Below are 27,035 nucleotides of genomic sequence, written 5' to 3' on the forward strand. Positions count from 1 at the left end.
TGTACAGAAAATCTGTTTATTATGATATAGATCTTGAACAAAAGGTCTGTTTTTGGCATCTCCTGTTCAGACACGACCCACCAAATCTTTGGGCCCTGTCAGGGTGGCTTGAAGAGGCAGGATGTGGGGATTTGCATAGCAAGCAGCGAAAATCCACACTGTCCATAGACAGACCCTTTTTGTCTGCTAGGTATCTGAAAAGCAGTCCATGAAATGTGTCTGCGCTCAACCTCCTGTTAAGGCGTAGTTATTTAACTTTGGATGGATGAGCCAAAGCTTTTCTGGGGGTGGCAGAAGTGGAAGGCCATACAATGGGTGTCTGTCACTCCTGGGCTATTTTTGGGCCTCCGTGCCCACGGACAAGTCCCTCACTGTGCCTCACTGTGGCACCACGGCACCACTTCCCCAAGACTTGCTGTCAACGGAGCAAGGCAACACTGTGCCTGCATCAAACAGCTGCCTGAAAGGCCTGTAGGGTTACCGAGGGCCAGAACTGTTCTGTCTGAACAGAGAGACGTCGATACGTGTACTTCAAGTCGGGAAACAACGTGAAAATCGAGGAGTAAACACCCCAAACACCACACCACCCCATTTCAGCCGCGGGACGTGGCCCGCCTGGGCACGAAATGGCGGCCGCCGCCATGTGCCTGCCCCCCGCGCATGCGCCTGGGGCTGAGGGGACGGGACCGGGACAGAGGCAGGGCCGCCCCCGTCCCCTCCCCGCCTCGTCCCTCCCCTGCTCGGGCGGCGGCGTGCCCGGGGCGCTCGGCCGGCCGGGAGGCTTCGGGGCTCTGCTTCGCTGCGCCTGGGCTCGGCCCGGCCCTGCCCGTGCGAGGGAGGCGGCGGTGAGCTGCGGGGAGAGGGGGGCGGCCGCGGCCGGGCAGCCGCACGCCGCCTCTGGGGGGCTCTGATGGCTCCCGAGCCGTGAGGGCTGGCGGTGAGGGGCTGCGGGGGCAGCTCCGGGAAGGGTTCCCTGCATATCGCATAGGGGGTATAAGGAGGGAAATAAAGGGGGAGATGTGTGCTGGGTGGGCGCCTGCCCGACGGGGAGCCCTGCACTGGGAGCTGGGGCTGGGCTGGGGGGTGTCATGGGGGTCTTGGGGCTGGGCGCCCGGAGGGGCTTGGTCCCAGCTAAAGAGGCTAAAAAGGGTGTTAAAGCTGGCACGAAACACCTCCAGCAAAACTGGGGGAAGAATATTTATTGATAATGTGTGCTTTAAAGAGCTGGGAGCTTCAGATGTGTCATCCTGTAAAGGAGGGGGTAGGCTTGGGGTCTGCTCATTATACCATCGCTGGGGAAAAGCTGCTCGAATGTGGGTGGTTTTATTTTAAAAACTGCATTAATGAAACTTCAGTAGCTAATTTTTGTCACCTAAATAACACAAAAAATGGTAATATGATTGTATTTCTGAAGTTAAAGGTAATGCAAACAGTAAATAAAGATGTTCAGCTGGACGGTGCTACTTGTAGGTTTCTGAGGTTTTGCCATAAGCATATTCAAAAGTGATAAATTCCCTGGGAGAGAGGCTCAGTTTGAGAAAGATTAGGATCGATTAAAAAATAAATCTTGCTCAGAAGCACAGCTGCTTCCCACACTCACCCATAAAAAGATTGCTATGCCTGAAATGAAGAAAAAAGCTTAGTCTTTGACTTCACTGCACTGAATGACTACACTTTCTGAAAGTTAGGCTTAAAACACGTTTTTGATCTCTGTTTTGAAATGCTGATGCTCAGCAGGTGGGTGTGAGGCTGTGCCAGCAGCCTCCCAGTGCTGCCCGCCTTGGGTGCGGTGTCTGCCTCTCCTTGCCCAGACAGACGCCAACTTCTGTACCCTCCTGAGAGGGTGGCCTTGTTACCAGCACTGAAATGGGGCTTCCTGAACACATTTTTATTAGTTTGACATGTATTTTAACTGTTAAGGACAGATCCATAAACTTCCAATTTTTTTTAATCTCTATTAAAAACTTCTTATAGTATTCTATTTTCTTAATTCTGTTGAGCCCCCTGGTGTTGAGAACTGCAGGTAGAATCCAGAAATACATGAAAGCTGCTAATTCTTTGTGGCCTGAATCTTTGATATGTTGGGCTTTTTTTTTTTTTTTTTGACTGCTGTTTTAGCATGGGAAATAGCAAACAGCTGTTTGCTAACAGAGCCGCTGCTGACCGCTTCTTGGGAATCCCCTGCTGAGACCCCTGTATCATGGGAGAGATTTGAAAGTCTTAATTTTAGCAGAAGTTTGTGGTTCTGTTACCAGGACAAGCTGAAGAAACAGTGATTTAACTTGAACTTTTCTGGATCTCTGTTGAATGCGTGGATATGGATTTGTTTTAGTAGGATTAACATGCAGCTGTGCAACGTACTTGATCACAGTATATTACAGTTAAAGAGTTTGTAGAGGAAAAGAGCTGTATATGGTAGTGTACCAGTATTTGATACTGAGCTTGACACAAATTTGAATATGAACAGACCTCATCAGTTTATCAGAATCTATCAAAGTTCAGCAACTGTGCTGCTGCTGTTTACATTTGATAATAATTTGGGCAGCTCTGCCTTAGGCTAACACATCGCTGTTATTTACCTAAAAGCTTGCACACACATCTTTGATTAAATATTTTTTTATTGTTATTATTCCTGCTTCGATTAGCCAACATGGTTTATGCTCCTTTGAATGGTACTTGCAACCTTGGACATTTGAAGGAAGAAACATCATTAGACTGTGCATCTGCTTCTTGCTTGTTTGTTAACAAGACTTTTCATGATGTTTTTAATGCATTATCTACATTTTTTCTGCTTTTACCTGTGAAGTAAAAGTGTCAATTCCATCGGGAATTGACGAACAGCATGAACAGAAGTAGGGGGCTTTTAACCAACGCACCCCAGGTGTGGTAGTTGGTGATAGGCCTGCCAGGTTGGACAGGCTGGCACTTGCTTTCTGGGAGCTTTTGAACAGGGAGGAGGCTGCAGGCTGGGTGGTTGGTTACTGAGGGACTGCAGCTCCTGTCCTGCTCCTTGCACGTGGGACTGTGTTTAGGGTGGTGACTTCAGGCTGCTGGCATGAGTGGTGGTAGGAAGCTGTGCCATGTGCCAGAGGAGAGAGTGTCTGTGTTAGGTCACCTGCCACGTAGATCTGCGGGCTGATAGACAGCCTTGCACAGCCTTGCCAAGGAACAGAAAAAGGCAGAAAAATCTGTGTGTTTTTTTCTTATTCTGTTTTCCATTACTTTTATAGTATGTTAGTAGTTACAGGCAGTGTTGTTTATCAAACTATTAACAGTAACAACAATGCAAATATTGAATAATGTACTGTTCACATTGTGCTGCTGAGCAGTACAAGGTGAATGCAGTTACAACACTTGTTTCCCAGCTATTTTATGCTTTACCTGACCTCACAATTCTATCAGTAACACGGAATTTGCAATGCGGGGTAAACTACTTTGTGTTATGATGCCTTCAAGCATGTTCATGTAAGGACGAGAATGTATAAATCATTGTCCATGTATTTTCCTATTATTTCGTATAGGAAAAAATATTATTCTTACTAGTCTTTTTTAACTAATAAAGATTTTTTTTGGTGTTTTCCCCAGACAGGAGGGGAAAGCAGACAGATGCTTCTGAGTACCCCATGGCCGCAGCTGCCTCAGTTCACTCATTTATTGCCTATTGTAACTTGGAAGCATTCTTCAGGTAAGAAAGGTCTTGAAAGAACTCCATGTGGGTTATGAGCATATACTTACTGTACTTCTGTGTTAAATCTTGAAATTGCATCTTGTTTTTTTTACTCTTAGTTGTGTTATTTATGTACTCTGGTGATATATGTCATTATAAACCTACCTTTTGTGTGTTAGACACTGGCAGCAGTATTGTAAATGAATTTTAGATTTCTTAACGTGCCATGCAGAGTTAGCAAAGGATGTTCAGCTCACTTTACTGCAGAACGTGTAGTACCTGTCAACTGTATGTATAATAGGCCACCGAAAAATCATATTTTTAACTATTATGTTTTTAATAATGTATGGGTATACAGTGAGCTGGAAAACTTCTTATGTGGGTACATAACTTCTTAAATAACTTACAAGAATTCAAAGCTGCATCTGCATTGCATAAGAGCGCTGTGGCTAATATTGTTGGCTAATAATGCCAAAACTAGACATGTGCCAGCACTTGCACCTTTCCATTAGCTAAATGATAGCTTTCAGATGACAACATTGGGCAGAACCAATTTCCTTTTCACACTTACTGTTTTATTTCCCTCTCTGACTTAAAGCACTGAGTGCACAGCTCATCTCGGTCTTATTTCCAAAGCTGCACTTAGTTCTTCCTCTGGCTCTCCCAGATTTTGTTTTTATCTATTGTTTTGTCAATGGCTTTGCAGGTCAGTTCATCTTTTGGGACCCATCACTGCCTTCTGGTTAAGGAATCCAAGCACACGTACAGGATGACTCAACAGTGGGATGGATGTTCAGATACCAGAAAGGTGCTGGTAACTTGACGGGAACTTCCACATTCTTTGGAGGTGTGTGTGCATGTAAGCCTCTCATTGAATGCTACCCTGTTTATATCACAGGGAAGTATAATTTACTTAATTAAGTTCTAAAATAGATACAAACATAATCCTACATGCTCTTCTTAGTTTAAGTATTCAAAATGAAATAAGCATTCACACCTTCACAGTAAATGGTAGGTCTTTGTTTGGCAAAACTTTGTGAGATATAACTTCTGGACCTTCTTTCTGACTTCGTATCCCACAGTGAGTAATACAGTGTAATTTTGCCTGTTTTAAAAGCACTGCAGAATAGAATACTAAAAATAGAATTTCTAGGGTTATCTGTTTTAAAGGGATGTAGCACCAAGAAAAAATTATGGCTTCTTTTTATCAGGGAGATTGTGTGTATTATATACGCCTTGTCACATCCCTTTGTTCTTCTGGAGTGGATGTGCTGCATTTCACGTAATCCCATCTATAGCCTGGCCTGTGGGTTAGGGAAGGGTGTCCTTTCTGGTGCTTCTCAGATGCCAAAACCTTTGTGGGAGCCAGAACAGTACCTGTAAAGCTCCAAACGAGTTTCAAATAAGAAAGTGAAAACTTTGTGTGTTTTTTTTTTTTTTTTTTTTTTTTTTTTTTCAGAGATGGCATGACAGTAGCAAAAGTGTAGAGAAGCATCTTAGACAACAGCATTTGTTTAGTTAGATTTTTTTGGGTCAGGACTTCAGTTTTAGGTAACAGCTAAAATTTTAACTCCTCCTTAGGAGGGAGGAGGATTAAAAAATTAGCAGGTATTTGACTCAAACTAAATTTAGCATGGCTACCATTAACTAGAAGAGAGAGTTATGTAATTGTTGATTACTACATCCACACATAATGTTTTGGAACGCCCGTTCATTGTGTGACTTTAAGCATTGAAAGTCATAAAACGTGGTCACGTAGGTGTTAATTTGATAAAATTATCTAGGAGCAAAATGCAAGCTCAGCATGAATAAACATCTTCACTACCTAAGTAACACTAATGTACTATTTAGAAATACCGCTTTGTTTTGCAGTGGAATATATTGAAATACAGACATAACACTCTTCATTCTCTCTGAGTTGCGGCCTTTTCCCACTTGTGTGTAAGGCATGTGTCTTATTCAGGAAAGAACAGATTCAGTTATTAAATATAATTTAAAGGGTGTTACTAGGTTATCCCTCAGCATCTATGAGTTGTCTCTATTATAAATGGAAGCTTAAAGAGACTAAGGTGAAGATACCTGAAGACTGCTGGAATAAATTCTTTGGTGGTTGAGACAATTTAAGAGGATAAACAGAAGTGAACTTGATGATACGAACAGCACTTAATTTTCTAGATTCTTTCCCGCTTAGACGATGTACAGGCTTTTCTTTCATAAAAGTGGATTGTTACACTCATGTCAGAAATGACAGTAGCCTACAAATCAGGATGCATCAGGGAAAGATAACTGTCAGATAAACTCTTGATAGGGTAGTCTGTGTACTGGCAGGTGTTCTTCCCCCCACCATAATGAGATGCTATGGAAAGCTTTCATTCTAGATGTCAGATCTTTTATTTCTTAATATTTCTTTATCTAATTTAATGTTTACAGAGGGGGGAAATAATATTAAAGGAAATTAAAACCCAGAAAAAGTGTGCCATGAGGGTTGTCATGGAAAAACAGTTCAATTAAAAAAATGCAATGTGTTCTGGTGATTCTTGAAGAATGCAGAGCTTTTCTGCTCTTCTCTGAGCTCTGACTCATGCAGCAGAGGTTGTTCTGTACAGTAGAGTCGTGGAGTTTGCTGTGTTCAGGGGTCACTGTGTTTCATGCTGAAAAACAACCTGTGAACCTCACTTTGCCCTGTTTTCCTAAGTGGCCCCTAAAGCTTGTGTTCACTGTTAGCTGTACAAACACCTTTTCCTGTGCTTGGCCTGTGTGTGTGTTTTTTTTTTTTTTTTCACCCTTCAAAAAAAGTTTATGGAGGGGGCGGGCAGGGCTTCTGAATTGGATTCTTCTGGATACGTGTTCAAAGTTCATGGTTGCTTAAAGGGAGTTGTTATGAATTGGTTTCCGTATGTGATAGAATTCTTGTAGTTCGAGTTTTAAACTTAAATGTACAGAATTTGCTCTCTTGCTGTTAAAAACACGTTTTTCCTACAAAGTGCTTGATGCACCATGAAGTATTAACAGATGAAACTGTACTTTGGAAAAAAAAAAAACAAAACCAAACTGTTTTCTCCGGATTCAAACCAAGTTGTACAAAATAAATGGTATTGTAAAGCAAGGTCCTTGCTAACATCTAAGCAGTAGATAAATACATACATACATAATGTTTTTCATGGCAAAATTTAAATATAGCATGTTAATAATCCATTATCTCTTACTGTTTCCACTTGCTGACACTTTTTTATTATTTTCTAGAGACCTACTGTATGCGAGAACATTCAAGAAATTTGTGCAGCTTGAGTACGTTGGATTTTTCTAGTGCCTGAAACTTTCATGATGAAGAGAGCTAGGCAGAAAGTTGTGGTTGAAAATCAAATTCCTCAACCATCACAGAAAAACAAAAAACAGAAAACTTGCTTTGGTGAATCTGACCCCCTTGCCTCGGTGGACTGGGGAAGCCTTCCACACCATGTTATTCTGTGCATTTTCCAGTTTCTACCTTTAGTAGATCGAGCCAGGGCATCTTCTGTTTGCCGAAGGTGGAATGAAGTTTTTCACATCCCAGATCTCTGGAGGAGATTTGAATTTGAACTTACCCAGCCAGCTACTTCTTACTTAAAGTCTACTCATCCTGATCTGATTCAGCAGATTATTAAGAAGCATGGTGATCATCTGCAGTACGTCAGCTTCAAGGTAAAGTCTCAGATGAGTGGAGCCTCATTTCATTGTGTTGCTGTGCCTAATGTATGCAGCTTTTCTGTTGGTTGGCTGAAGTCTTGTACCTGGAAAGCTTTATATTTAAAAATGCAGCTATGCAAAAACTTATCACACATGCACACTGTTTCTGATTCTACGCTTTATTCCCCAAAAAGTAAAGAGAGAGTTAGCATTATGTGGTATAGCACTGAAGATTGAATGATATGTTCTAAGAATATCCTGCGGAGTTCTTGTGAATCAATGTTGGTGGCAATCTGAGTCATCAGTAGATTGTGTGGATAAACGCTTCTTACACGTGGAAGAATTCGAGGAAGTGAATTTAAATCTTACATGCACAGCCCTATTTTGCAAAATTATACAGTGAGTGTAGTGTATCTTGACATTTTAGAACTCAAGTGAATAGGGGAGATATGTTGTACAGGCAGGCACGCGTACACTTAAGGAAGAACGAAGTAACAGTAAACTTGATTTTGATGAAGGCTGAGTTTGTAGTCTCAGGACTGCATAAATTCAGGCTGCTTTTGTTTGAATACTTAGTGTGGTTCACTAATAGTTTATCTGAGAAGATAGGTTCAATTGCAGGTGCTTTGTTAATGTTTTACAGTCACTTCTCCTTAGCAGAGGTCATAGTTCTAAGCTGTGAAGGAAAAGAAAAAGAAAGGACTGATATTAAAGCTAAGATTAAAATCTGAAGCTTCTCTTTGTCAGCAGATTTATGAATTTTACATTTGGAGATACTGATTTGGTTGTGTAGCAGCACATGGTTAATCAGTTAAGTACCTGTAACTTTTACATTTAATATAATTGATGGTAATACATTGGCAATATCATGTCTATTCGTGCAGCTTGTGTACTTTTACAGGCTCTTCAGATATATCTTCAAGTATCAATGAAAAGCTGTCTCATTTCAGCTATCAGAGAAGAAGAAGGAGAGATGAAATAGTGTTTCGTCCAAAGTTAGCCATCAGTTTTACACATGATCTTACAGATGAATTGGGAATAAGTTATTTATTCAAAATGTGAAGCTGTCTTCCCTGCAGGGAAAATGGATTACTGTGTTGGAGTATATCTAGGCCTTCTCAAGTCTTTTTTTTTTTTTTTTTTTTTTTCTGTTCTAAAATTCTGGAATTGGCATTTAAAGTACATACATACCACTGTCTGTCATACCAGCACTAAGTTACTTAGGAAGGCATGAAGTTATTTGAAGAGAAGGTCTAGATCTGAGCTGTCTGTCCATACTGAAAATAACCATACTTGAGAACATTTTCTAACAGAAACCTTCCTGAACTCTCTTGTCTTGAAATTTCTAATTAACGTTATTTTTTTTGGTGGTGAATGAAACCTGGTACAATACAGCTTGAAGTGGTAGTGGACTGTGAAGTCTTGGGTATCATTATCACTGTTTTCTAAAATATAATAAAGAATGACTTAATGCTTTTTAATTTGCTTTTGTAGGTTGATAGTAGCACTGAGTCAGCAGAAGCAGCCTGTGACATCCTTTCTCAGTTGGTTAACTGTTCTATCAAGACATTGGGTTTGATTTCTACAGCAAAACCAAGCTTCATGAATGTCTCAAAGGTAGTGTTCTATAAACTGCTTTTGAAAAGAGTGACTTAAATGTTTTTCAAGAAAAAGTAGTGCACTCCTGATTACTTTAACCTTTCCGTTAACCTTTCTGGATTTTTCTTGTGCTGTTGCTCATAGGAAGATATTTAATACTGCTTTTACAGACTTGTGAAACTTGTTATTCACTTTTTTTTTGTGAAATTGTCTTTACTTTGTGAAATCAATTAGTATTGGGAAAGTAATAGATTGTTGATTCCATTTGTTAAAACTAGGAGTGCTGATGAACAATTTCCCATGTCTGTACTTTTAATTAAAAGGCCTGAGTTTTCACATTTTTAGATGATAATGAACACATGCTGCAATGTATCTAGTGCTAGTCACTGTGTTCACTTTCCACTGTTATACTACAATGGAAAGATTGAGTGTATGGGTTGACTACTGAATGTAAACTTAATTTTTGTGACATAGCAGCATTTAAAAAAAAAAAACAAAAACACTAAGCATTTGTGCTTTACACAAGAAAGGGGTTGCTTGGGAAGTGATAATTGTACTTTCTGCATAAGCAAAACCTGAGGTTTAGATGAGGTTCTGCTTATCTTTCGTAAGACTTTTTTTCCCTCCTCCAATTTATCCAAACAGGCTCACTTTGCTTCAGCACTTACTGTAGTTTTTGTAAACTCCAAGTCGTTATCATCAATCAAGATAGATGACACACCACTTGATGATCCGTCCTTGAAGGTTCTTGTTGCGAACAATAGCGATACTCTAAAACTGCTAAAAATGAGCAGCTGTCCTCATTTATCACCTGCTGGTGAGTAGTGAATATATAGATATATGAAAAATATAGCAGTATAAGACAATAGTTATGACCTACTTTCTGAAGCAATTACTCATCTACTATATATAGACAGTTTATACATGCAGCTTTGTAAACTTAACTGGTATTTTGTGGAAATGCACGTGTAAAATCCCAGACCCATGGATCAGTTACTAGTTGGTGGGATGAAGAACGTGAAAGCAGTTGTCCATAAAGCTCTTTTGCAAAATGCTTTGAGTTTAATTTAATGAACAAAATTGTTATACTTCAAAGTTTAAAAAAAAAAAAAAAAAGAAAAAGAAGAAAAACACCTTAAGGGGCATATGAATTTTAACAACTGGTAGTGTAAGAGCAAGAGTCTGAGTTTCTGTAGTGCCCTCCTGTGTTCAGATCTGGTAGTATGGACTTGCTCAGTTAAGTATTGGTTGACGAGTGGCTCACTCCACCTAAAGGCACTAGAAAATACAGGCTTGCTGTATTTGCTGTATTTGCTCAGAGGACCTTTGAGTCCCTTCTCACTTATTTCTTACATGAAATCCCCCTGGAGCTAGGGGAAGGGTGTGCTGGTCTAGTCTCTGTCCTGTATTCTTATCCAGAGTCCACAAAAGGTGATTTAATCTGTGTACTCTGTTCCAACAGATAAAGAGCAGTGTGTTATTTATGTCATAGTCTATGGAAAGATTTGTTTTAACTATTAAATTTAGCTGCTGATGGTCATTTAAATAGAATATTCAGATAAATGCTGAAAGAATGAGCATTGGGGAAGGAAAGGGAACAGTGGCAAGTTCACCTGGATCTTACCTGATCTGAATTTACTCTTGCTAAGGAAATTCTGGACAAGGAAAGGCAAAGAGGAACCAAAAAAAAGCATAGCCAAGATAAATGTGACTAATTAGGTTTACTTCTGTTACTGTTAAGTATTTGTGGCCAAAATCCCACAAAAGGATGTGGATATCTAGAACTTCAATTAGGCTTTGCTTTTTTTTTGATATGGTCATGAATACTCAAGCCAATAGAGTTAGTAGTTGCTCGAACTTTGCAGCAAATAACTTTTCTGTAAAACAAATACTGAATATAATTCTTTTTGTTTGTTTCTCAGGAGTTCTTTGTGTTGCTGACCACTGTCATGGACTTAAGGAGCTGGCTTTGAACTACTACATATTAAGTGATGAACTATTGCTGGCTCTTTCAACTGAAAAACATGTTGACCTTGAACACCTTCGCATAGACATCGTGAGTGAAAATCCTGGACAAGTTGAATTTCACACCATTAAGAAACAAAGCTGGGATGCTTTTGTTAAACACTCCCCCAAAGTCAACATTGTGATGTATTTCTTCTTATATGAAGAAGAATTTGATGCTTTCTTCAGAGAGGAAACTCCTGTAACCCACCTTTACTTTGGTCGTGCAGTAAGCAAAGCAATGTTAGGTCGAATTGGCATGAATTGCCCAAGGTTAATTGAGCTGGTTGTATGTGCTAATGGACTTCAGCCTTTGGATGATGAACTTATTCAGATTGCTGAGCGCTGTAAGAACTTAACAGCCATGGGACTTGGTGAATGTGAAGTAACTTGCAGAGGTTTTATTGAGTTTGTAAAGGTTTGTGGAGGCAGGCTTAACCAGCTCTCTATAATGGAGGAGGTACTGATTCCAGATAATGATTACAGCTTAGATCGACTTCATTTGGAAGTCTCCAAACACCTCGGAAGAATGTGGTTTCCTGATATGATGCCAACATGGTGAACTCTCTTCATCGGTGGATAAACAAGTAGAAACACAGCGTTACTTTCTATGCAAATAAAGAATTTAAAAAGGAAGTAGGAAAACTTATTTTCAGATTTGAGTTTTTTACCTTGTGAATGTCTAGTAGTGTTACAGCAAAATATTCAAGAATATTAATGGTACTTTGAAATAGAAACTGGATTAAGTGTACTTAACACTCCTGAAGGTATGCCTGTTGTTTACAGGTGCTTCATCCTTCAGTGAACTTAGGTTTCTCTGAGCTCCAGTTCTTATGTTCTATTCGCATTAAATTTTTTTTCCATGTGTTTTGTTAGTCTTTCTTTAGCAGTCAGGAGCAAATGTTTCTCCTTGAGCAACTCAAACTTTATGGGAAGCTGCATACAACTTGGAGTTCAGGAAGACTGTTTTTATTTGCCATGATGTTTTATGCAGCTATTTTTCAAAATATTCTTGTTATACATAAAAAAGCTTGTACATGAAAATCTTACACTAGTCCAGGTTACTCAAGTCTAGCATAAAGTCCTGCTGGTGTATTAAAATGTTGTGGTAAATAAGCTTATGCTACCAAAAAAAGTCTGAAAGATTTTAAATTGCACTTTAGCTAAACTGGTAGAGTGACTTAAACTGTAGAGGCAGCATTGTACAGTGCTTTATTTTTCTATCTTATGCTTTAAGTGGATGGAAAAAACATTGTGTTAAAGTTAGTGAATTTAAAAGTTCAGTTGTAGATTGCTTGGAAGAGCAGCAAAGTGCTTTGGAAACAACCAGAGTATACGGAGTGGCTTCTGCGTTTGAGTATCTTCTGGGTTTCCTATCTTTGATTACAAAGGTTGATGTCTGAAGGCTGTTCTGGACTCTGATTAGTCAGAGATAAGAAGGATCCCATAAATGTGGCTAGTGAGAAGAAAGGATTGAGTGGAATATAGCTGTTTTTAATCACTTTCTGGAATTAAGGGTTTAGAGCATTTCAAAAACTTCTTTGCAAGTTAGAGGCCAAAATGGCCTGTAGTAGTCTTAACTTTCCTGCTGTGCTGTCAGCCCTGATTTCTAGAATGTGTATTGCTGGAGGTAATACAGAAATTTTTGGTTCAGGAGTGATTATAAGGCTGTTTAATACTTGTTATTTTCTTTTGAGGAAGAAGCCTTTCTTTACTTTTTTTCCACCATGGAAAAGAATGATGAGCTGATGTGAACTAGAGTATGTACATGTATTTTTGTGATGACATTTTGCACAGTTTGTAAACTGAAATGCATTGTATATATTTTTTTCCTTACTTGTTTTCACACTGTAGTTCCCATTCCTGTTTGTAATGAAAGTCTACATTTAATGTAATTTAATTTACTGTTTTTTGTCACACCAGAGAAAGAGTCAATGTCTCCCACAGCTATACCTTTTTTTTTTTTTTTTTTTTACTGTAAAAAAAAGGGTAAAGGCCTCCATTGTATGGATCAGAATGTTTTTGATTTGTTCACAGTTACAAGCTAAAGGAATTCAGGTGATACATAATGCATGTCTGAACCAATAATGCATTACTACTTCTTGCACGATTGAAGAAGGAAGCATCTGGCTCTGGTTACTAACACCTATTACTCAAGCACCTGCTTTGTAATCACAGGGATCGAACAAAAGGCAGGTATTTCCAAATGGTACCTGGTTTAAGATGCGTGATTTGCTGTAACTGTAAACATAATAAACTGATCTAATACATGCGCTGATATTAGACTCCTGTCTGTCTGTGTCACTGTTCGTCCTCCCTTTAGGTAGGGTTCTGTCCTGCAGGAACTTGACAGTCCTAGAGAGGCAGCAGAACTCCTGTCAGTTATAGAAAATTAGTTATCATCCTTTCATGTTCATGCCTCAAACTGTGAAATGGAACCTGGATAAATCTTGTAGAGCATTGACAAGTTCTAGAGTCCTTTGTAGTCAACCTAGCAGAATTATTGGTCACCAGTGGCAACGTACAGAAATGAAATCTAGGGGGGGAACTTTAAAATGCTTATTTGAATCTTGTTCCTTTCTCTGCTCCTCTGTTACTGGAGCAGCTTTTCTGTGAAGCTATAGATCTTAGCTTACCCCAGCTCCAAGCTTCTTGAAAAGTGGGCCTGCATTTAATAATGCTGGGAGTTTTTATGTGATTTTTTTTTTTTTTGTATGCTTATTCTGTGAATGATCTGAACAAGTAAGACCAACTGATTTGAATTTATAATTAAATATCAACAACGATTCATTAGTCTCCATTTGAAATACTGATTCTTCACTGCTACCATAGGAAGCTAACTAACTGGGAAGCTAACTTCTGATGTTAATGTTGAATTTCAGTTTGTGTTACGGATTTGTTTTTAGTGTCCCTATGTTGGTGGTATGGGAGTATCAAACTACCAGCCTGCGTGAAACAGCATTAATTCTGCTTTTTACACCCCTATTTTTTCCAGTGCATAATGGAAGCATACAGTTTGATGCTAGAACAGCTAAAAACCCTAAAGAGAAGTACAGAATCTGCACCTGAAGGGCGAAGGAGATTTGTAGGGTCGTTCCAGAAAGCCCAGCTTTCAGCAAAGCCTGCAGCAATGCACCTTTTCTGCCACATGAGGGGGTGAGCTGGTCTCCAGGTTTGTGGACTTGGCTGACTCCTGGAGACAGCTCATCATTACTGACTGCTACCTGCCTGGCTGTCTCACAAATGCAAATTCCGAGAAAAACTTGCTTTCTTTCCTTTTGTGGTGTGCCTTTGCCATCAAATAGAGGAATCAGTTGTGGCATGACAACCCCAAACAGCATCTTTTAGGCCTGTTGGGAGTGTTTCAGCAAGCTTCCCTCAGTTCAGGTGCCTTTAAAAGCTGAAATAATCTTGCTTTCAGTAACGTTGTTTGTCAAGGTGTCATAAAGGTGGTAAATTAGCCTAAAATAAAATATTCCCAACAACTACTCATACTGTAACAGTACCAAGCTAATAGCTGGCACAGATGGTAATGTTAGGGCCTTGCAGTATTAGGTGAGGCCCAAAGTGTTGAATCAGCAATGTAAGCCCTTGTGCACGCTGTGTAACTTTTATTCTGTATGGAAAGTGCCTTTTTCCGTACTTTTCTGACATAGTCTGTCCACATGAGAACAAAAACACCTTCTGAATGCTGAGATGCGTTTATTCAGAACTTCCTACTTATCCATTTCACTTTCTTCTCCCCTTCCCCCTTTGGAGACTGCTGGTAGGATCGGAGTGATCGCAGTTCTCCACGTGAATATGAGATGTGATCCCAGGAAAAACTCTCTGCATTGGCAACATCCTGCCAAGGACCTGTCCCTTGGTAATTCTGCCATGGTATCTGATGGGATGGATGCAGAGTAGTTTTACGCAGAACGCTGGTGAAAATGAGAGGAAGAAAAAAAATCGGATGACATGAATTTGTTTTGTTTCAAAAAAACTTATCCTTTTCACTAAGACAGCAATAGTGGAAATACAAAAAGAGCAAAGATACTATATTATGGTCTTAAAATGTAGATAGTGGTCAGAGCTGCTGGCTTGTTAGAGATGGGAAGGTGAAGGGGCAGGGAGAAGTTGGGAAATTTTCCTTTAGTAGAGAGAAGAGCTTGAAAGACATTCTGTAGAACTCAGGCTCCCTATTTTTAATTATTATTTTTTCTCCTGCAATTTGGACCCCAACCTCAGTACTTGTAGAGAGAAAACTAAATAATGGGTTATTGAACTGACATCTTGCCTCACTGTACTTGAGACTGGGTGTCTTAGATTGCATTTGAACAAAGGAGCAGAAATTTCTGAATGCAAATGGATGGAAGATGGATGAAGACATACAGTTTGCTTAAATAGTTGACTACCTGTCAGGGATCATATCTTACATGAACTCAAGACAAAATGAAAAATAAATGAAAAATAGCTCTTTACCTGCTCCCCTAATTTGGACTCCATCATCAATGGCATTTCCGTTATGAAAGATTTTGACGGGTCCGGAGAGCTCTCCAGAAAAGGGAGCGTACACCGTTGCTCCATCAGCACAGATGACATCCACACCCTTGTGCTTTTCTCCCTTACCACCACGTCTGAAAACAACCACACAATTAGAGAAGTCTCTGCCAGGCCTACCATTTTGTAGGGAGAGGTCACTGAGCGAGATCTGAAAGCAGGTTATGAGCACTAAGATAGCATTGGTGTTGTCGACTGTGGCAAAAGGATCTGTTAAAATCGGGTAGATTATGTATGGTCTGTTATCTACGGTCTGTTAAAGTTGTAGCTTTGGAAATGGGGAGGAGGGAAATGTATTTCTCACTAGCTTTGAAACAGAGCAGTCCAGTCACAGAAGTACTGGTGTGAAGGAGCTGGAGAGGACACTTAGTCTAACCTTCAACTCAAGTCAAGGCCGTTCCCAGCACCAGCTCAGGCACGGTTTTGCCTCAGCCACAGAAACCTCCAAGCACAGAGGTTTTCTGAAGCACCAGGGCAGTCTGTTTCGGTGCTCCATTACCCCCTACTGAAAACACTTCCTCATGACCAACCTAAGCCCTCAGAGCTGTATTTCTTAAAGAGCTTGAGCAGAGTTCAGCTCTATTTCAACAGAGCAGCAGCAACAACCCACGTGTTTAAAGGTACCTTGGAGCTCCATAGTATCCACAGCCGTACTTATCACAGCCCCTTATCTCGTTTGTAGGATTCCCAGCACATACAGCTTCCCAGTGAATGTCTTCTAGTGGTATTGATGGAAAAACTGGAACATCTGGATACGGAAACAGGAAAGCAGAGTTAACTTTTAGGTTCATTTTTTAAGTATTTAATATTTGCAACTACTACATTTTCGTATGAGGTAGGAACATACTGCAGTTACATTCTGTACATGCAGTTGATGTTTCCTCCACAAACTTTGTCACCCTTTTGGAAATGTAGGTACAGCGTGCACCTCAGGCTACATCTTAATGTTTCTTAATCAGGACTGGCTGCTATAAAGAAAATACTTTAAAGGGAAGGGGAAAAAAATATAAGAAAAAGGATTATCACAGTTGTAAACTAGTGTATAAACTGAGGGGTAGGAAAAGACTCATCTCTTTTTTTTTTTTTTTTTTTTTTTCCACAGGCTAATGGGTTTGGAGTCCTTAACGCCTATTCTACATGAACACCAAAATCTTTAAATTTGTACTTGAAACAAATCAACCTGAAATCTGAACTAGATAACAGGTCATATTGAAAACCTTGCTGGTAGCTTGAAGGTTAAAAATGTGTCTGACTCAGTTTGTTGCTGGGACCTGATGCTGCTGTGTCCTGGGGGCAATGAGGAGAGAGAGATAAAACTTAACAGTTAATAAATAATATTTTCTCCTAAAAATAGTTCTCCTTCCTGTAACGTAATCTACAGTCCTGTTTATATGTCTTTTGGATGCTGCCCTTAGGAAGACTGTAAGGCAGAGAGGACTCATGCTGTTTGGTATCATTGTTATTTGCAACTAAACATCCTTCCATCCATTATTCAACTTATTCGGTATGGTTGGTTGCTTTTACCAGGTTTAAGGAGAGGAGTAGGGTCAGAGCGGTCGCAGTTCTCAACGTGAATGTGAGACACGATACCAGGAAACACTCTTTGCATTGGCAGCATTCTTCCAAGTTGCTGCCCTCTCTGGATTTGGCCGTGGTATCTGATGGGATGAATACAGACGAGTTTTACACAGTAACCTGGAAAAGATGAGGGAGGAAGACGTCAGGAAGCATTGGCTGCCTCTGTTCTTGTGGTGTGCAAGAAATCTTCCGTGCTGGTCTGCTACTGGAGACTGCAAGGATGAGGCAGAAGCATAGTCAAGGTAGCAATGATCCTGAAATTAGAATTATTTAGATTGCTGTGGAAAAAGGGAAAAGGAATTGGAAAATAGCAACAGGAAAACATCCCCTCAGCAAAACTGAGGGCTTCTGATACGTTATTTGTACTGTTTACTATTGTTGTTGTTGTTATTAGTATTAGTATTTTGGTATTGTTTTTCTGCTAGCTATTTTTCAACTCCTTTCTTCCTTCCTCTCCAAAAAAAGCATTGGGAAAGGCCTGTATCCTGCTGGTGCTCTTGGTATTTCTGAGCAGCAGAGTGGTTGTGCTTCAGAATGGGAACTGGAGAGGTGCAAGACTAAATCAGCACTCTGCTTGAAAAGGCACGGGTATATCTTAAGCAAATAAGAGTATTGCCTGTGCCTGCCTCACGATGAGCTTGCTGTTGTTACTTGCCTGACCCACGGATCTGCACTCCATCGTCAATGGCGTTTCCGTTGTGGAAGAATCTGATGGGTCCGGAGAGCTGGCCGCTGAACGGGGCGTACACCGTCGCGCCATCAGAACAGATGACATCCACACCCGCATGCCTTTCTCCTTTACCGCCCTGTCTGAAAACAGAAATACAGGATTATGCAATCTGTCAGGCTCTGTATAGGTAGGTCGGATAGCACAATACGTGAAGCATGTCTAAAAATTTAAATGGTTACGTCTGCAGTGAAATTGGAAAGTGTTAGTGGCTTCAATTTTTTTTTTTTTTTCTAATTGCAAAATATTTGTATTAATCTGTCCTGCTGTAAAGAGGGGCAAGATTTCAAATTTTAAGACTGTTTTAAATTTTAACAAACTCATGGGACATTTCAAGCTGTTACTGCAAAGTACCTCTCTTCTACTCCAAAATACCTCTGTGTTGGTGTAAATAGAATTGCATGTCTGGCATTTTCTCATTTAGAAAATCATAAGTTGCATGATGAAGATGGACAGTTTTTGTAGGGCCCAGGCATTTTTTAGGACAACATAGCCTTTTCTGTTATGAGGTGCCCACTTAGAGAAAAGGAAGCCTGCAGAGTTTTGTTTGTGCAATCTAACCTGCATGGTTTCTTATAAGATCTGTTGATGAATGTTAGCTAAGTATCTGGTCTATAAGGAACAAGAATAAATTACACTAGCCCTTGAAATATTTTCCATTACTGTTACTACTGTTACTACTAGTACATGTAGTAGTCTTACTTCTTCATCCCTGAGTCTGTTAGTTAAAATAACAGTAATTACTTCAGTGAGATTGCCAAGTAATGTCCCAAGGATGAGTAAGTGATCACACAGAAAACCATTTTCTCTCATTTAAAAGTGTAAAAGAAATATTAATAAATGGTAAAAAAAAAGCAGAAATATTAATACATGGTAAAAAGAAAGATGCTATCAGTGATTTTATGTACTGCTTAGGTCTTGGTGAAAGAAGGCAAAACAGTAGCAAGCCTTTGATTTTTGAAAGATGTTTAAACTTGACCCTATTTTCTTTGTGAGCTCTTGATTTAGGTAGGCAATAACAAGCTTCATGGCTTCAGGATCCCGGTGCCCACTTGGGTTACCTGCTAGCGCCGAAATTGCCACAGCCGTATTTGTCACAGCCTCGGATCCTGTTGGAAGGATTCCCGCTGCACAGCTGCGCCCAGTGCCTGTGCTGTTGTTGGGGATATTGGGGAGGGTGGACATCCAGCTGCTTGGCGAAAACTTCATGTGCAAAAGAGGCAAATAGAAAAAAAAAAAAAAAAAAGAGAGAGAGAAAAAAAAAGAACTGTATTGTTAGCTGTTAGCACAGTGCAAGAGAAGGAAATAAGCCGCCACATACAGTGTTTAAAGTGGGAGATGTGAGTGACTTCTGCCCCAGAAGAGAGGTTCCTTTCTTAATGACGGGTAGACAGGGCTGTGGGGAATGGTACAGGAGCTTTTGTAATTTCACAAACTCTATCTATGAGAACATTGTACAACCTGTTAACCTGTTTTATATATATATAAAGTTTTGATCCCTTTGCTGGAAGCCTTGTGTCTTAATTATTATAAGATACAGAAACTAAAATAAAGCAAAGATTTAGATACACATTTCAAATATTAGTTTCTGAAGTAATTCCAACTACTCACTTTTTTCATTAAGCCAAAACACTTCAGTACAGCTCTAGCTCTAAATGCAAACCCTTTCCTAGTTTTTCTAATTATACTAGTACACACTACCATAACTCTCCATAAAAATAGATTTAAAAAGTTTAGCATTATTCATGTTGGAGAGAATTTCAAAAATTAATGAGTGCCTGCCTAAAAATCTTGAGCTAAGCTGCAGCAGATCTCAACTCACCAGCGGACAGCACGCTGACCAGGGCGATCAGGCTGAGAGCTGGCATCGTGTGGCCGCTTCCCCGGTGTTCTTTGATCAAATCAAAGACGTGGTGTGGTGGCTGCCTTTAGTATTTATGTGTTTTCGAAGGCATACATCAGTTGTCTTGGGCAATCAGCCCTGAGCAAAGTATTACAGCCCGGGGCAGGCGGTGTTGCCATATTAGGCACTGAGGATGTCCACAAAATATAACAGTTAGAGCCGGTTGGGAAAGGCGGATAAAATAACTGGCCTCTTAGCACACAGTAACAGGTGGAAATGAACAGTCCCGCATTTCAGGAAGCTCTGGTTGAGCCATTTCTTAACACCTTTTCTTCCCCTACCTCAAGTAAGGGCACACTTAGGCCAAAAATGGTGGGAACCAAAAATCTGATTCAGAGGATTCAGCTGCTGGGAAAAGATGGGCAAAAGTCTCTGCATTGTCTTGTCTTCTGTGTACATAACCTGTGTGTCCATCACTGCTTGCTCCAGTACCTCCTCCCCAGGGGTATATGCCCCTTACAGCTTTCCAACATTGAACACATGAGGGTGTAATGTTTGGCATAGCCCAAATATTCACTTAGGCTGAGAAATACAGTTACTTTTGCATGGCAGCCCGTTTTTCCTGTTCATCTGAAATGATTTCCTTGTCTGGACATAAACCCATGAAGTCCTTTAACTGAAACCCTGCTTTTTGACAATGAAGTACTTGTTAAAACATCCTCAAATTCTGAAGCAAACAGTTACAAGCCAAAGTTACATTGCATAACTGATGTGGAGTTAAAAAAAAAAATCTAGGTTTTATAATGGTTTGTTTAGCATTTGCTTGACTTCAGCTAGCGTACTGTTAAGCAAGCTGGTTAACATCTCCTCATTGTTCCTTCCAGCCAGTTTTTCTGCACCATTTACAGAAAAGCATTAGATTTTCTTTACGAACAGATCTTATTTAATATGAAATTTAAATAAGTACAGAGCTTTCGCATAAGCTGTCCAGCGCTCCAAGCTACAGTAACCTCTGGAAGCCCTGCACATTTTGTTCGGAGGAGAAGCAGATGTCTCTGCTGCACTGCTGGTTTGCAAAGAGTGCAAATTGTGTTTTCTCAGAAACTCCCTGCAACAAGCAGCTGGAGACAAATTCCTGCCTTGTGGTTCCAAGCTCTTTTACAGCCAATATTTAACCCCCAAACAATATTTTAGGCCTCCCTGGAGTTATTACTAGTGGCTTTAGTGATTTTATCCCTGCTGTTTTCTCCCCCATCCTGCCAGAAAGAACTGCTGTTTTTCACACTCAGAGCCACCAAACAAGTATTTATATAAATATGTTGTTTCCAGCTTTCCAGGCTTATTCGCCTTCATTTCTCAAGCTAGTTAAACTGCACAGATGGAGAGCTGTGTCCTGCCAGGAAGAAATGACCTGAGACTTAGGAGCCAGCTCATGTTTTTCCATGACCCAGGTCCCTCACTTCCTCTTCGACTTCAGCACACTTTGAGTTGTCATCTAGTTTTTGGATCTAAGATTTCATATTTCGGTTAAATTACTCTGAACTTCCAGAAAGCTTTAAAGTTGCTGTGACTGTCTGTGTAAAATACTTGTGCATGCCACTTAACTTCCACAGCTGCTGCCAGTCACCTGTTTCAGTCCCTGGTCACCTCTTTGAGGCCCAAAGAGCCCAGAACCTCTCTAAGAAGGCGGTGCAGTGCCAGAGGCTGCCCGAAGGCCCCTGGGCTCTATTCAGAAGACAGAAGGATGAATGAGCAAGCAAGGTGGTGTGTTAGATTTTATTCCTGGTGTGTCTCCCAGCTGTCAGTTTGCACTCGCCATATTTTAGATACACCATAAGGCAAAGTTCACCTGCAGCAGACCTGCTTTGAAAAGCTAAGGATTTTTATAAAGTTTTGAGAACTCACACGCTCTTAATTTTCCCAAGGAATAAATTACAGCACCTGTTCATGTGCTCTATGAAGTCTTGCAAAGGGAAGGCCAGGTGTAAAGCCAGCCAGCCCAGCTCCAGCTGCTAGGCAGGAGGACAGAGTTGCAGCTGCTATCAGAGCAGAGGCACTGAAGATTTTCTCTGAGTCCTGCTTTGGTATTTCATAAAACCACTCTCAGCTACCTGTTCTTTGCATTTTATTTTATTTTTTTCCATTTCATTTGTGTTACAGAATTTACTCCAAATTGCTGGTAGCTGTGTATGTTTATTAAATTTTCTTTGTGAGTGATCTTAACAGTATTGCATCTTGTTCTCTCTCTCTAAAACATGTCAAAATGCCAATTGCTACAATAACATATCTATCAGACTTCTGGTAGAGTATTCTTCTAAAAAAAAAGAGTTGTCATGCGTGTGTTGCTGCAGTTTAGGTTTCTCACTGCGTTCCCTGTCCTTGCTGGGTGAGCTGCAAAGTGCAGACCCATCACCTTGGGCCTGAGGCAGCTGAGCCAAAGCTGATGGGATTCCCGTGTTGGGCAACAGAGATGTCAGTATAACAGTCGGTAGGTGCAGTTGTGAAAGCAACCGTCTGGGCACTTAGCACACCCTAACAGAAGGATATGGAACAATCAGGGAGTTGCACAGCCCTGGGAGCTGCACTTGCACCACTTCCTTCCCCGCGGCAGGGATCGGGCACCAAGGTGGGGAGAAGCCACCCGCGGGGCTGTAAGCAGAGCTGCAGGTCCTATTTCTTGGTTAGGTGCTGGTATTGCAGCTGTGGGCTTCTCTTTCTAGATCTGTTTTACAAAACAGTTGGCCAGCCTGGGAACGAATCGGTGCCGGGCATTTGCTGCTCTGGCTGAGCTTTGTACAATATGTCATTAAGGAGCCTTAAACACAGTTTCTCTGGGAAATAAATAATATACTTTGTTCTAATCATTTACAATCAAAGTATAATTTAAAATTTAGACATAGAAGAATTTACTTGTGCAATTAGCAGCGTGGGCTTTCACGGTGAAAATCAAGCTGGCAGAATGGGAAACAAATTGCTCTCACTGTGTAATCAGGCTTCTGATCACTTGAGCAGGCTGAGATAAGAGAGATTTAGTCACAATGATTAAATAAGCTTTGTCTAAACAGCTTTAATTGTAGTATTGCTGGAAAATCAGCAGGCTGTGCTCGTTGATTGGCCACAAGGCATTTTTGGCCCTGGCATTTAAAATCCATATCATGCTGTAGGAGATCTGAGACATTGATCTGGCTGAATTCTCCAAAAGTCCCTTGATTCTTTGAGAAAGAAAAGCATGAAAGAAAGTAAAGCACGGCGAGTCGGTGCTTGCTGGGGGCCTTCCCTTTGCAAATGGGAGAAGCTGGGTTAACTGGGTTAAAAACTGGGATGTTCACCAGGTGAAACCTAACTGGGAACATTTCCTTTCTCTGGGAAAAAAAAAAAATCCTGGGAAAAAAAAAAAAAGGAAATTTTGGTCTAAACTAACTGGAGAACACTGAGGACTTTTTCTGGAATGCTTCTACTCTTATTTATTTATTTATTTATTTATTTATTCACAGAAGAATGAACTGGGCGTTGTGGCTCAGTGTCTCTGCAGGTTTGAGCTTTACATTTATCTGGATGTGCTGATGTTTTATTCATAGCAAGGCTAAAGTGGCTCCTGAGGAAGGGGAGTGGGTCACAGCAGGTTCAGAATTTTTCACAGCTGTAGCACATGTCTTCCTGTACTTTCTTGTAAATACAAACCTGCTGCTGGGACATACACAGCTCCCACTGTAGCAGCTTTCCTGCTTACCTAAGATTGCAGTGGCATTAATAAACCCGTGTGCCCGCAGCTCCTGTTGAGTGCCAGAAGCAGGCTGCTAGCACTGCCCAGGAAAGCCCTGTGCTGTTAACAGGACTCTGTTCTCTTGGGAAAGACTTCAGCTGATTTGCTAATGGAAAGAAATGCCTCACCTGGACAAAAAGAAACCTGAGCTTGGCAGGGTAATCCGAAAGCAGGATTCTGGGGAAATGGAGAGAGTTACTTCATTAACCTTATTTTACATTTTTTGCGATGGGCCCCAGGAAAGATTTGAGTTTCAGCTTTATCCATTTTCTTTCCCCATCTGCAGAACCCAACCCAAATCTGTGGCGGCACCAAAGAGATTCAAAGCAATTCGTAGTGGAACAGCCCTTTAATGATATGACTTTCCATAGGTAAGCACAGGGAGGTTTCTGGCTTCATGAGGGACCGCTGGTGTTTGGTGGCACAGCGCTGCGAGGTCCCCGAGGCTCTGTGCCTCCCCGCCTCACGCTGCGATCGCGATGTGCAGGATACAGAAAGAGCTTTAAAGCACGTATTATATGTCTATGCTAGGATAACAACCAGCATTTTGGTTATGGATACTCATGGAGCCATGGAGAAAGATCAGTGGCTTCCACTTTGCTAGAGCAGCCACCGATGCCCAAGCAATTTAATGAGCAGCCAAGGGAGGAGCTGAAGGCTTTGCGTGGATGTGCAGCCTCCCCTTACAGGTTGGAAGTGGGGTTTGTTAAGTCGCAGTTCTGGATGTGGACGTGGGATATGATCCCTCGGTAGACGCTCTGCATGGGCAGCAGGACGCCGATTTTCTCCCCCTTCTTGATGGTGCCGCTGTACTTGACGGGTTTGATGTAAAACATCTTAATGCAGAATCCTGGTAAGAGGGAGGAGAGAAAGGGAGAAACTGTTGTTCCTGTGCGGTGTATAAAAGCCTGGCAAAGTCATAACACTCAGTAGCAAAATACAAATGACAATAAAATGATTTGAGTTACAGCAGCAGGAAACATTGCAGAAAATGCTGTGATGTTCCTAGAGCATCAGAGAGAGAGAATAAGAAAAGAGAATTAAATATGGAGGAGACTGGGGAGGGGATTAAGTTGGGTAGAACTGCATCAGCAATACAAGGCTTTTCCTTTAATCATCCCCAATGTGCAAAGGGCTCCATCCTTTAACCTTTTTCACAGATGGGAAATGCCACAACCTGGCATCAATCAATTTTCCTGCATAAACAGAGCCTGGCTTTCAAAGATGCATTTTTTGTTTGGATTCATCAACAGGCAAACACTCCGCAGCTCAGGCAGGGGTCACAAATTTGGACTCAGCTTAAAATGAAATAAACAGCCGGGAGCATTTTGCAATCAGGGGTTGCAAGCGCACATCCTTCAGCTTGGCTACCTGCTCCTGACAGCTGGATGCCATTGTCGATGGCGTTGCCGTTCCCGTAGGGCTTGGCCTGTTTGTCGATCTTCCCCGCGAAGGGCGCGTACACCACCGAGCCGTCCGTGCACACTACGTCCACCCCTTTGTGCGTCCTCCTTCCCCTGCAGAAGAGCAGACCCCATGAGCAAGCAGTGGGTTGGTTTTCCTGCTGCCCCCCATCACCCTGCTCTGCCCTGAGCTCCAGGGAAACAACCCCAAAGCTCCAATCTCACAGCTCCTCCACCCCATCCCGCTCCCCCCCACTATTTTGTGCTTATTTTTGTTAAGAAGGCTTCAAGTGCTGTCCTGTCCTTGCAGCCCAGACCTGGGGGCATTGTAGTGGCCACAGCCGTGTTGGTCACAGCCTCGGATTTTGTTGGAGGGTTGACCTGCGCAGATGTTCCCCCATTGGCCTGCAGCAACTAGAAAAGAAGAGAAGGTGAAAGGCAGCAGCTGGCAAGGAGGTTTCCCCACCCATGTTGTTTAACAGCTGCTATTGCTAAGTGCCACACAAGAGAAAAATCTAAAGGCCTGGTTGAAAGTCTGTTGACATTAAGAGTAAAATCCCTTTGGACTTTGTTGTAAGCATGGATCAGGTTCATGGAACCAGATAATTTGTCATCTTTTAATGGAAGTTAATTTTAGGGATGCTGTGAGACATCTTTCATTTTGTTTTATGCTTTGTGCAATGACACCTGAGGGTACTTGCAGCAGTGACTGCAAAGCAAAGACGCAGAACAAACAATTATAGAGTTGCAGAATCATCTAAGCTGGAAAAAACCTTCAATATCAAGTCCAACCACCCAAGTGATGGATCCAGCTTTCACTGTCGTCACCCACAGCCAAACCCCTGCTGATAACACAGCCCCAGCCACACCTGAGAGAGGAAGAGCTTTGTAGGGGAAAAGGGAGAACAGAGGCACCCTTCTTTACCTTCTGGAAGCCTCGAAAGGCCCCAGTCTCCCTCACCAAAGCCCCCAGGGTGCCCAAGTGATGCTCTTTGGGGCTGGAGAACAGGGCTGGCATAGCAAAAAGTAGCGGGCTGTGGTTTGTTTGTGTGCATCAACACCTTGCAGGCACCAGCCCTGCTGGCATCGGGGAGCATACACAAATGGGGAAATTATACAACGAAGGACTGGTGCTAAAAGGTGCAGGAAACCTCTAATGCCTTCCTCAAGCTAAGCAGCCCTTTGTTCTAGCTATTCTTCATTTATTGTAACGAATCATGTATTCTTTATGGAAGCAAAGGTGATGACATTTAATGCACAAACACGTCTGGGAACACTCTGTGCTCAGCAGGCTGATCTTTAAGTAAAAGGCTTTTAAGAAAAAATGCGTGCTGTTAGTGATTGGTGCACCTCAGCTGACTCTGTGCTATTCAAGCAGTGTTAGCACTCCTACAAAATTTCGCTGCAATTCTCCACCATAACTAAAACGGGTTTTTCAATGTAGGTTTCTATGCAGTGGGAGAGGAGTGATTTTCAAAAGCAAAAAATGGCACAGAATAAATCAGCTCCTATACTACATAAAGAAAAAACAAAACAAAACAAAAAACAAACAAACAAAGAGAGAGAGAGAGAAGAAGACAAAAATCAGAGAAAGGAAAAAAAAGACAGGTTGTAATGAGCAATGTTTACAAAAATTGAGCTTACTTACCACTGGAGATAGTAATCAGAAGGACGAGTGCGGTGACTCCGTGCATCTTGATGCACCTCAAGAGCTCTGCTTTCAAAGCAAAAGGTCCAAACCACTTTACTGTCTATTTATACATCCCAACAGAGGCTGTATCCCAACTTTTCCAGCCAATCAGAAAATTTACATGACAGCAGTGCTTTTGCCTGCAGATTCAGGCCAGGAGCAAGAGCTGCCAACAGCCCATGGGCTGCACCCCTAGCCTGGCTGCTCGGCGTGTGCAGGCTCCAGCCCGTTTAGCAACACCAGCTGCGTGTTCTTGTTTGCTTTTGTTTACAGCAAAAAAGAAGAATTTTAAAACCAAACATTAAGGACAGTTTGCAAGCAGTTCTCTCCATTCCTGCCTGTTGCCCAATTCTGATGTTTAGCAAGATGCCATGGGTGGAAAGGGGGAAAAGAACTCAAATGTAAAAAAAATATATATATAAAATATATATATATGCCTTTGCTGTCCCACCATGGCTTGGAAAGAAATACAGGCAGGTGGGTACAGCTCCATGCCTCATGAAGGAAAAACTCTGTGTGCCCAAACTTGGGTTAGGCAGCCCATGAGATGGGACTC

At 41.4% G+C, this 27,035-nt stretch overlaps 3 protein-coding genes across 4 annotated transcripts; 1 reads left to right on the forward strand and 2 right to left on the reverse strand.

The window, feature by feature from the left end:
- Positions 1-719: 719 nt before the first annotated feature.
- On the forward strand, positions 720-13,214 carry LOC311444514 (F-box/LRR-repeat protein 21-like). Of its 2 annotated transcripts, none has more exons than XM_084535727.1 (7): positions 720-845; positions 3,586-3,685; positions 4,374-4,514; positions 6,911-7,348; positions 8,828-8,950; positions 9,578-9,749; positions 10,855-13,214. In XM_084535727.1, the coding sequence occupies exons 4-7, from the start codon at positions 6,989-6,991 to the stop codon at positions 11,496-11,498; spliced, it is 1,299 nt and encodes a 432-aa protein (XP_084391853.1). In that variant the 5' UTR covers positions 720-845; positions 3,586-3,685; positions 4,374-4,514; positions 6,911-6,988; the 3' UTR covers positions 11,499-13,214. The 2 variants fall into 2 exon arrangements, with proteins under 2 accessions (XP_084391853.1, XP_084391852.1); XM_084535726.1 differs by having other exon boundaries at positions 773-845; positions 3,590-3,685.
- Positions 13,215-14,621: 1,407 nt separating this feature from the next.
- Positions 14,622-19,728, reverse strand: LOC311444482 (myeloid protein 1-like). Its single transcript, XM_084535688.1, has 7 exons — positions 19,603-19,728; positions 18,842-18,983; positions 17,709-17,863; positions 17,000-17,170; positions 16,100-16,223; positions 15,398-15,552; positions 14,622-14,856 (listed from the first exon to the last, which is right to left on the reverse strand). Exons 1-7 carry the CDS (start codon positions 19,646-19,648, stop codon positions 14,666-14,668), a joined length of 984 nt encoding a protein of 327 aa, XP_084391814.1. The 5' UTR covers positions 19,649-19,728; the 3' UTR covers positions 14,622-14,665.
- A 3,988-nt stretch (positions 19,729-23,716) lies between these two features.
- LECT2 (leukocyte cell derived chemotaxin 2) lies at positions 23,717-26,693 on the reverse strand. Its single transcript, XM_084535219.1, has 4 exons — positions 26,438-26,693; positions 25,107-25,203; positions 24,758-24,903; positions 23,717-24,236 (listed from the first exon to the last, which is right to left on the reverse strand). Exons 1-4 carry the CDS (start codon positions 26,481-26,483, stop codon positions 24,070-24,072), a joined length of 456 nt encoding a protein of 151 aa, XP_084391345.1. The 5' UTR covers positions 26,484-26,693; the 3' UTR covers positions 23,717-24,069.
- Between the last annotated feature and the right edge of the window lie 342 nt (positions 26,694-27,035).

Source organism: Aythya ferina, assembly GCF_964211825.1.
Source record: "Aythya ferina genome assembly, chromosome: 14".
NCBI lineage: Eukaryota > Metazoa > Chordata > Aves > Anseriformes > Anatidae > Aythya > Aythya ferina.

What these genes read in the sequence shown, in the direction of transcription:
- LOC311444514 (XM_084535727.1), top strand. Translation starts at nt 6,989, where the DNA reads ATGATGAAGAGAGCTAGGCAGAAAGTTGTGGTTGAAAATCAAATTCCT. An exon ending in TGCAGTACGTCAGCTTCAAG is followed by an intron (nt 7,349 to 8,827) that starts GTAAAGTCTCAG and finishes TTGCTTTTGTAG; the next exon opens with GTTGATAGTAGCACTGAGTC. An exon ending in TCCTCATTTATCACCTGCTG is followed by an intron (nt 9,750 to 10,854) that starts GTGAGTAGTGAA and finishes TTTGTTTCTCAG; the next exon opens with GAGTTCTTTGTGTTGCTGAC.
- LOC311444482 (XM_084535688.1), bottom strand. Translation starts at nt 19,648, where the DNA reads ATGCCAGCTCTCAGCCTGATCGCCCTGGTCAGCGTGCTGTCCGCTG. An exon ending in GGCAATTTCGGCGCTAGCAG is followed by an intron (nt 17,864 to 18,841) that starts GTAACCCAAGTG and finishes TTCTGTTTTCAG; the next exon opens with ACAGGGCGGTAAAGGAGAAA. An exon ending in GGATACTATGGAGCTCCAAG is followed by an intron (nt 15,553 to 16,099) that starts GTACCTTTAAAC and finishes GGTTGTTTTCAG; the next exon opens with ACGTGGTGGTAAGGGAGAAA.
- LECT2 (XM_084535219.1), bottom strand. Translation starts at nt 26,483, where the DNA reads ATGCACGGAGTCACCGCACTCGTCCTTCTGATTACTATCTCCAGTG. An exon ending in TCTGATTACTATCTCCAGTG is followed by an intron (nt 25,204 to 26,437) that starts GTAAGTAAGCTC and finishes CTTCTTTTCTAG; the next exon opens with TTGCTGCAGGCCAATGGGGG. An exon ending in CATCCAGCTGTCAGGAGCAG is followed by an intron (nt 24,237 to 24,757) that starts GTAGCCAAGCTG and finishes CCCTCTTACCAG; the next exon opens with GATTCTGCATTAAGATGTTT.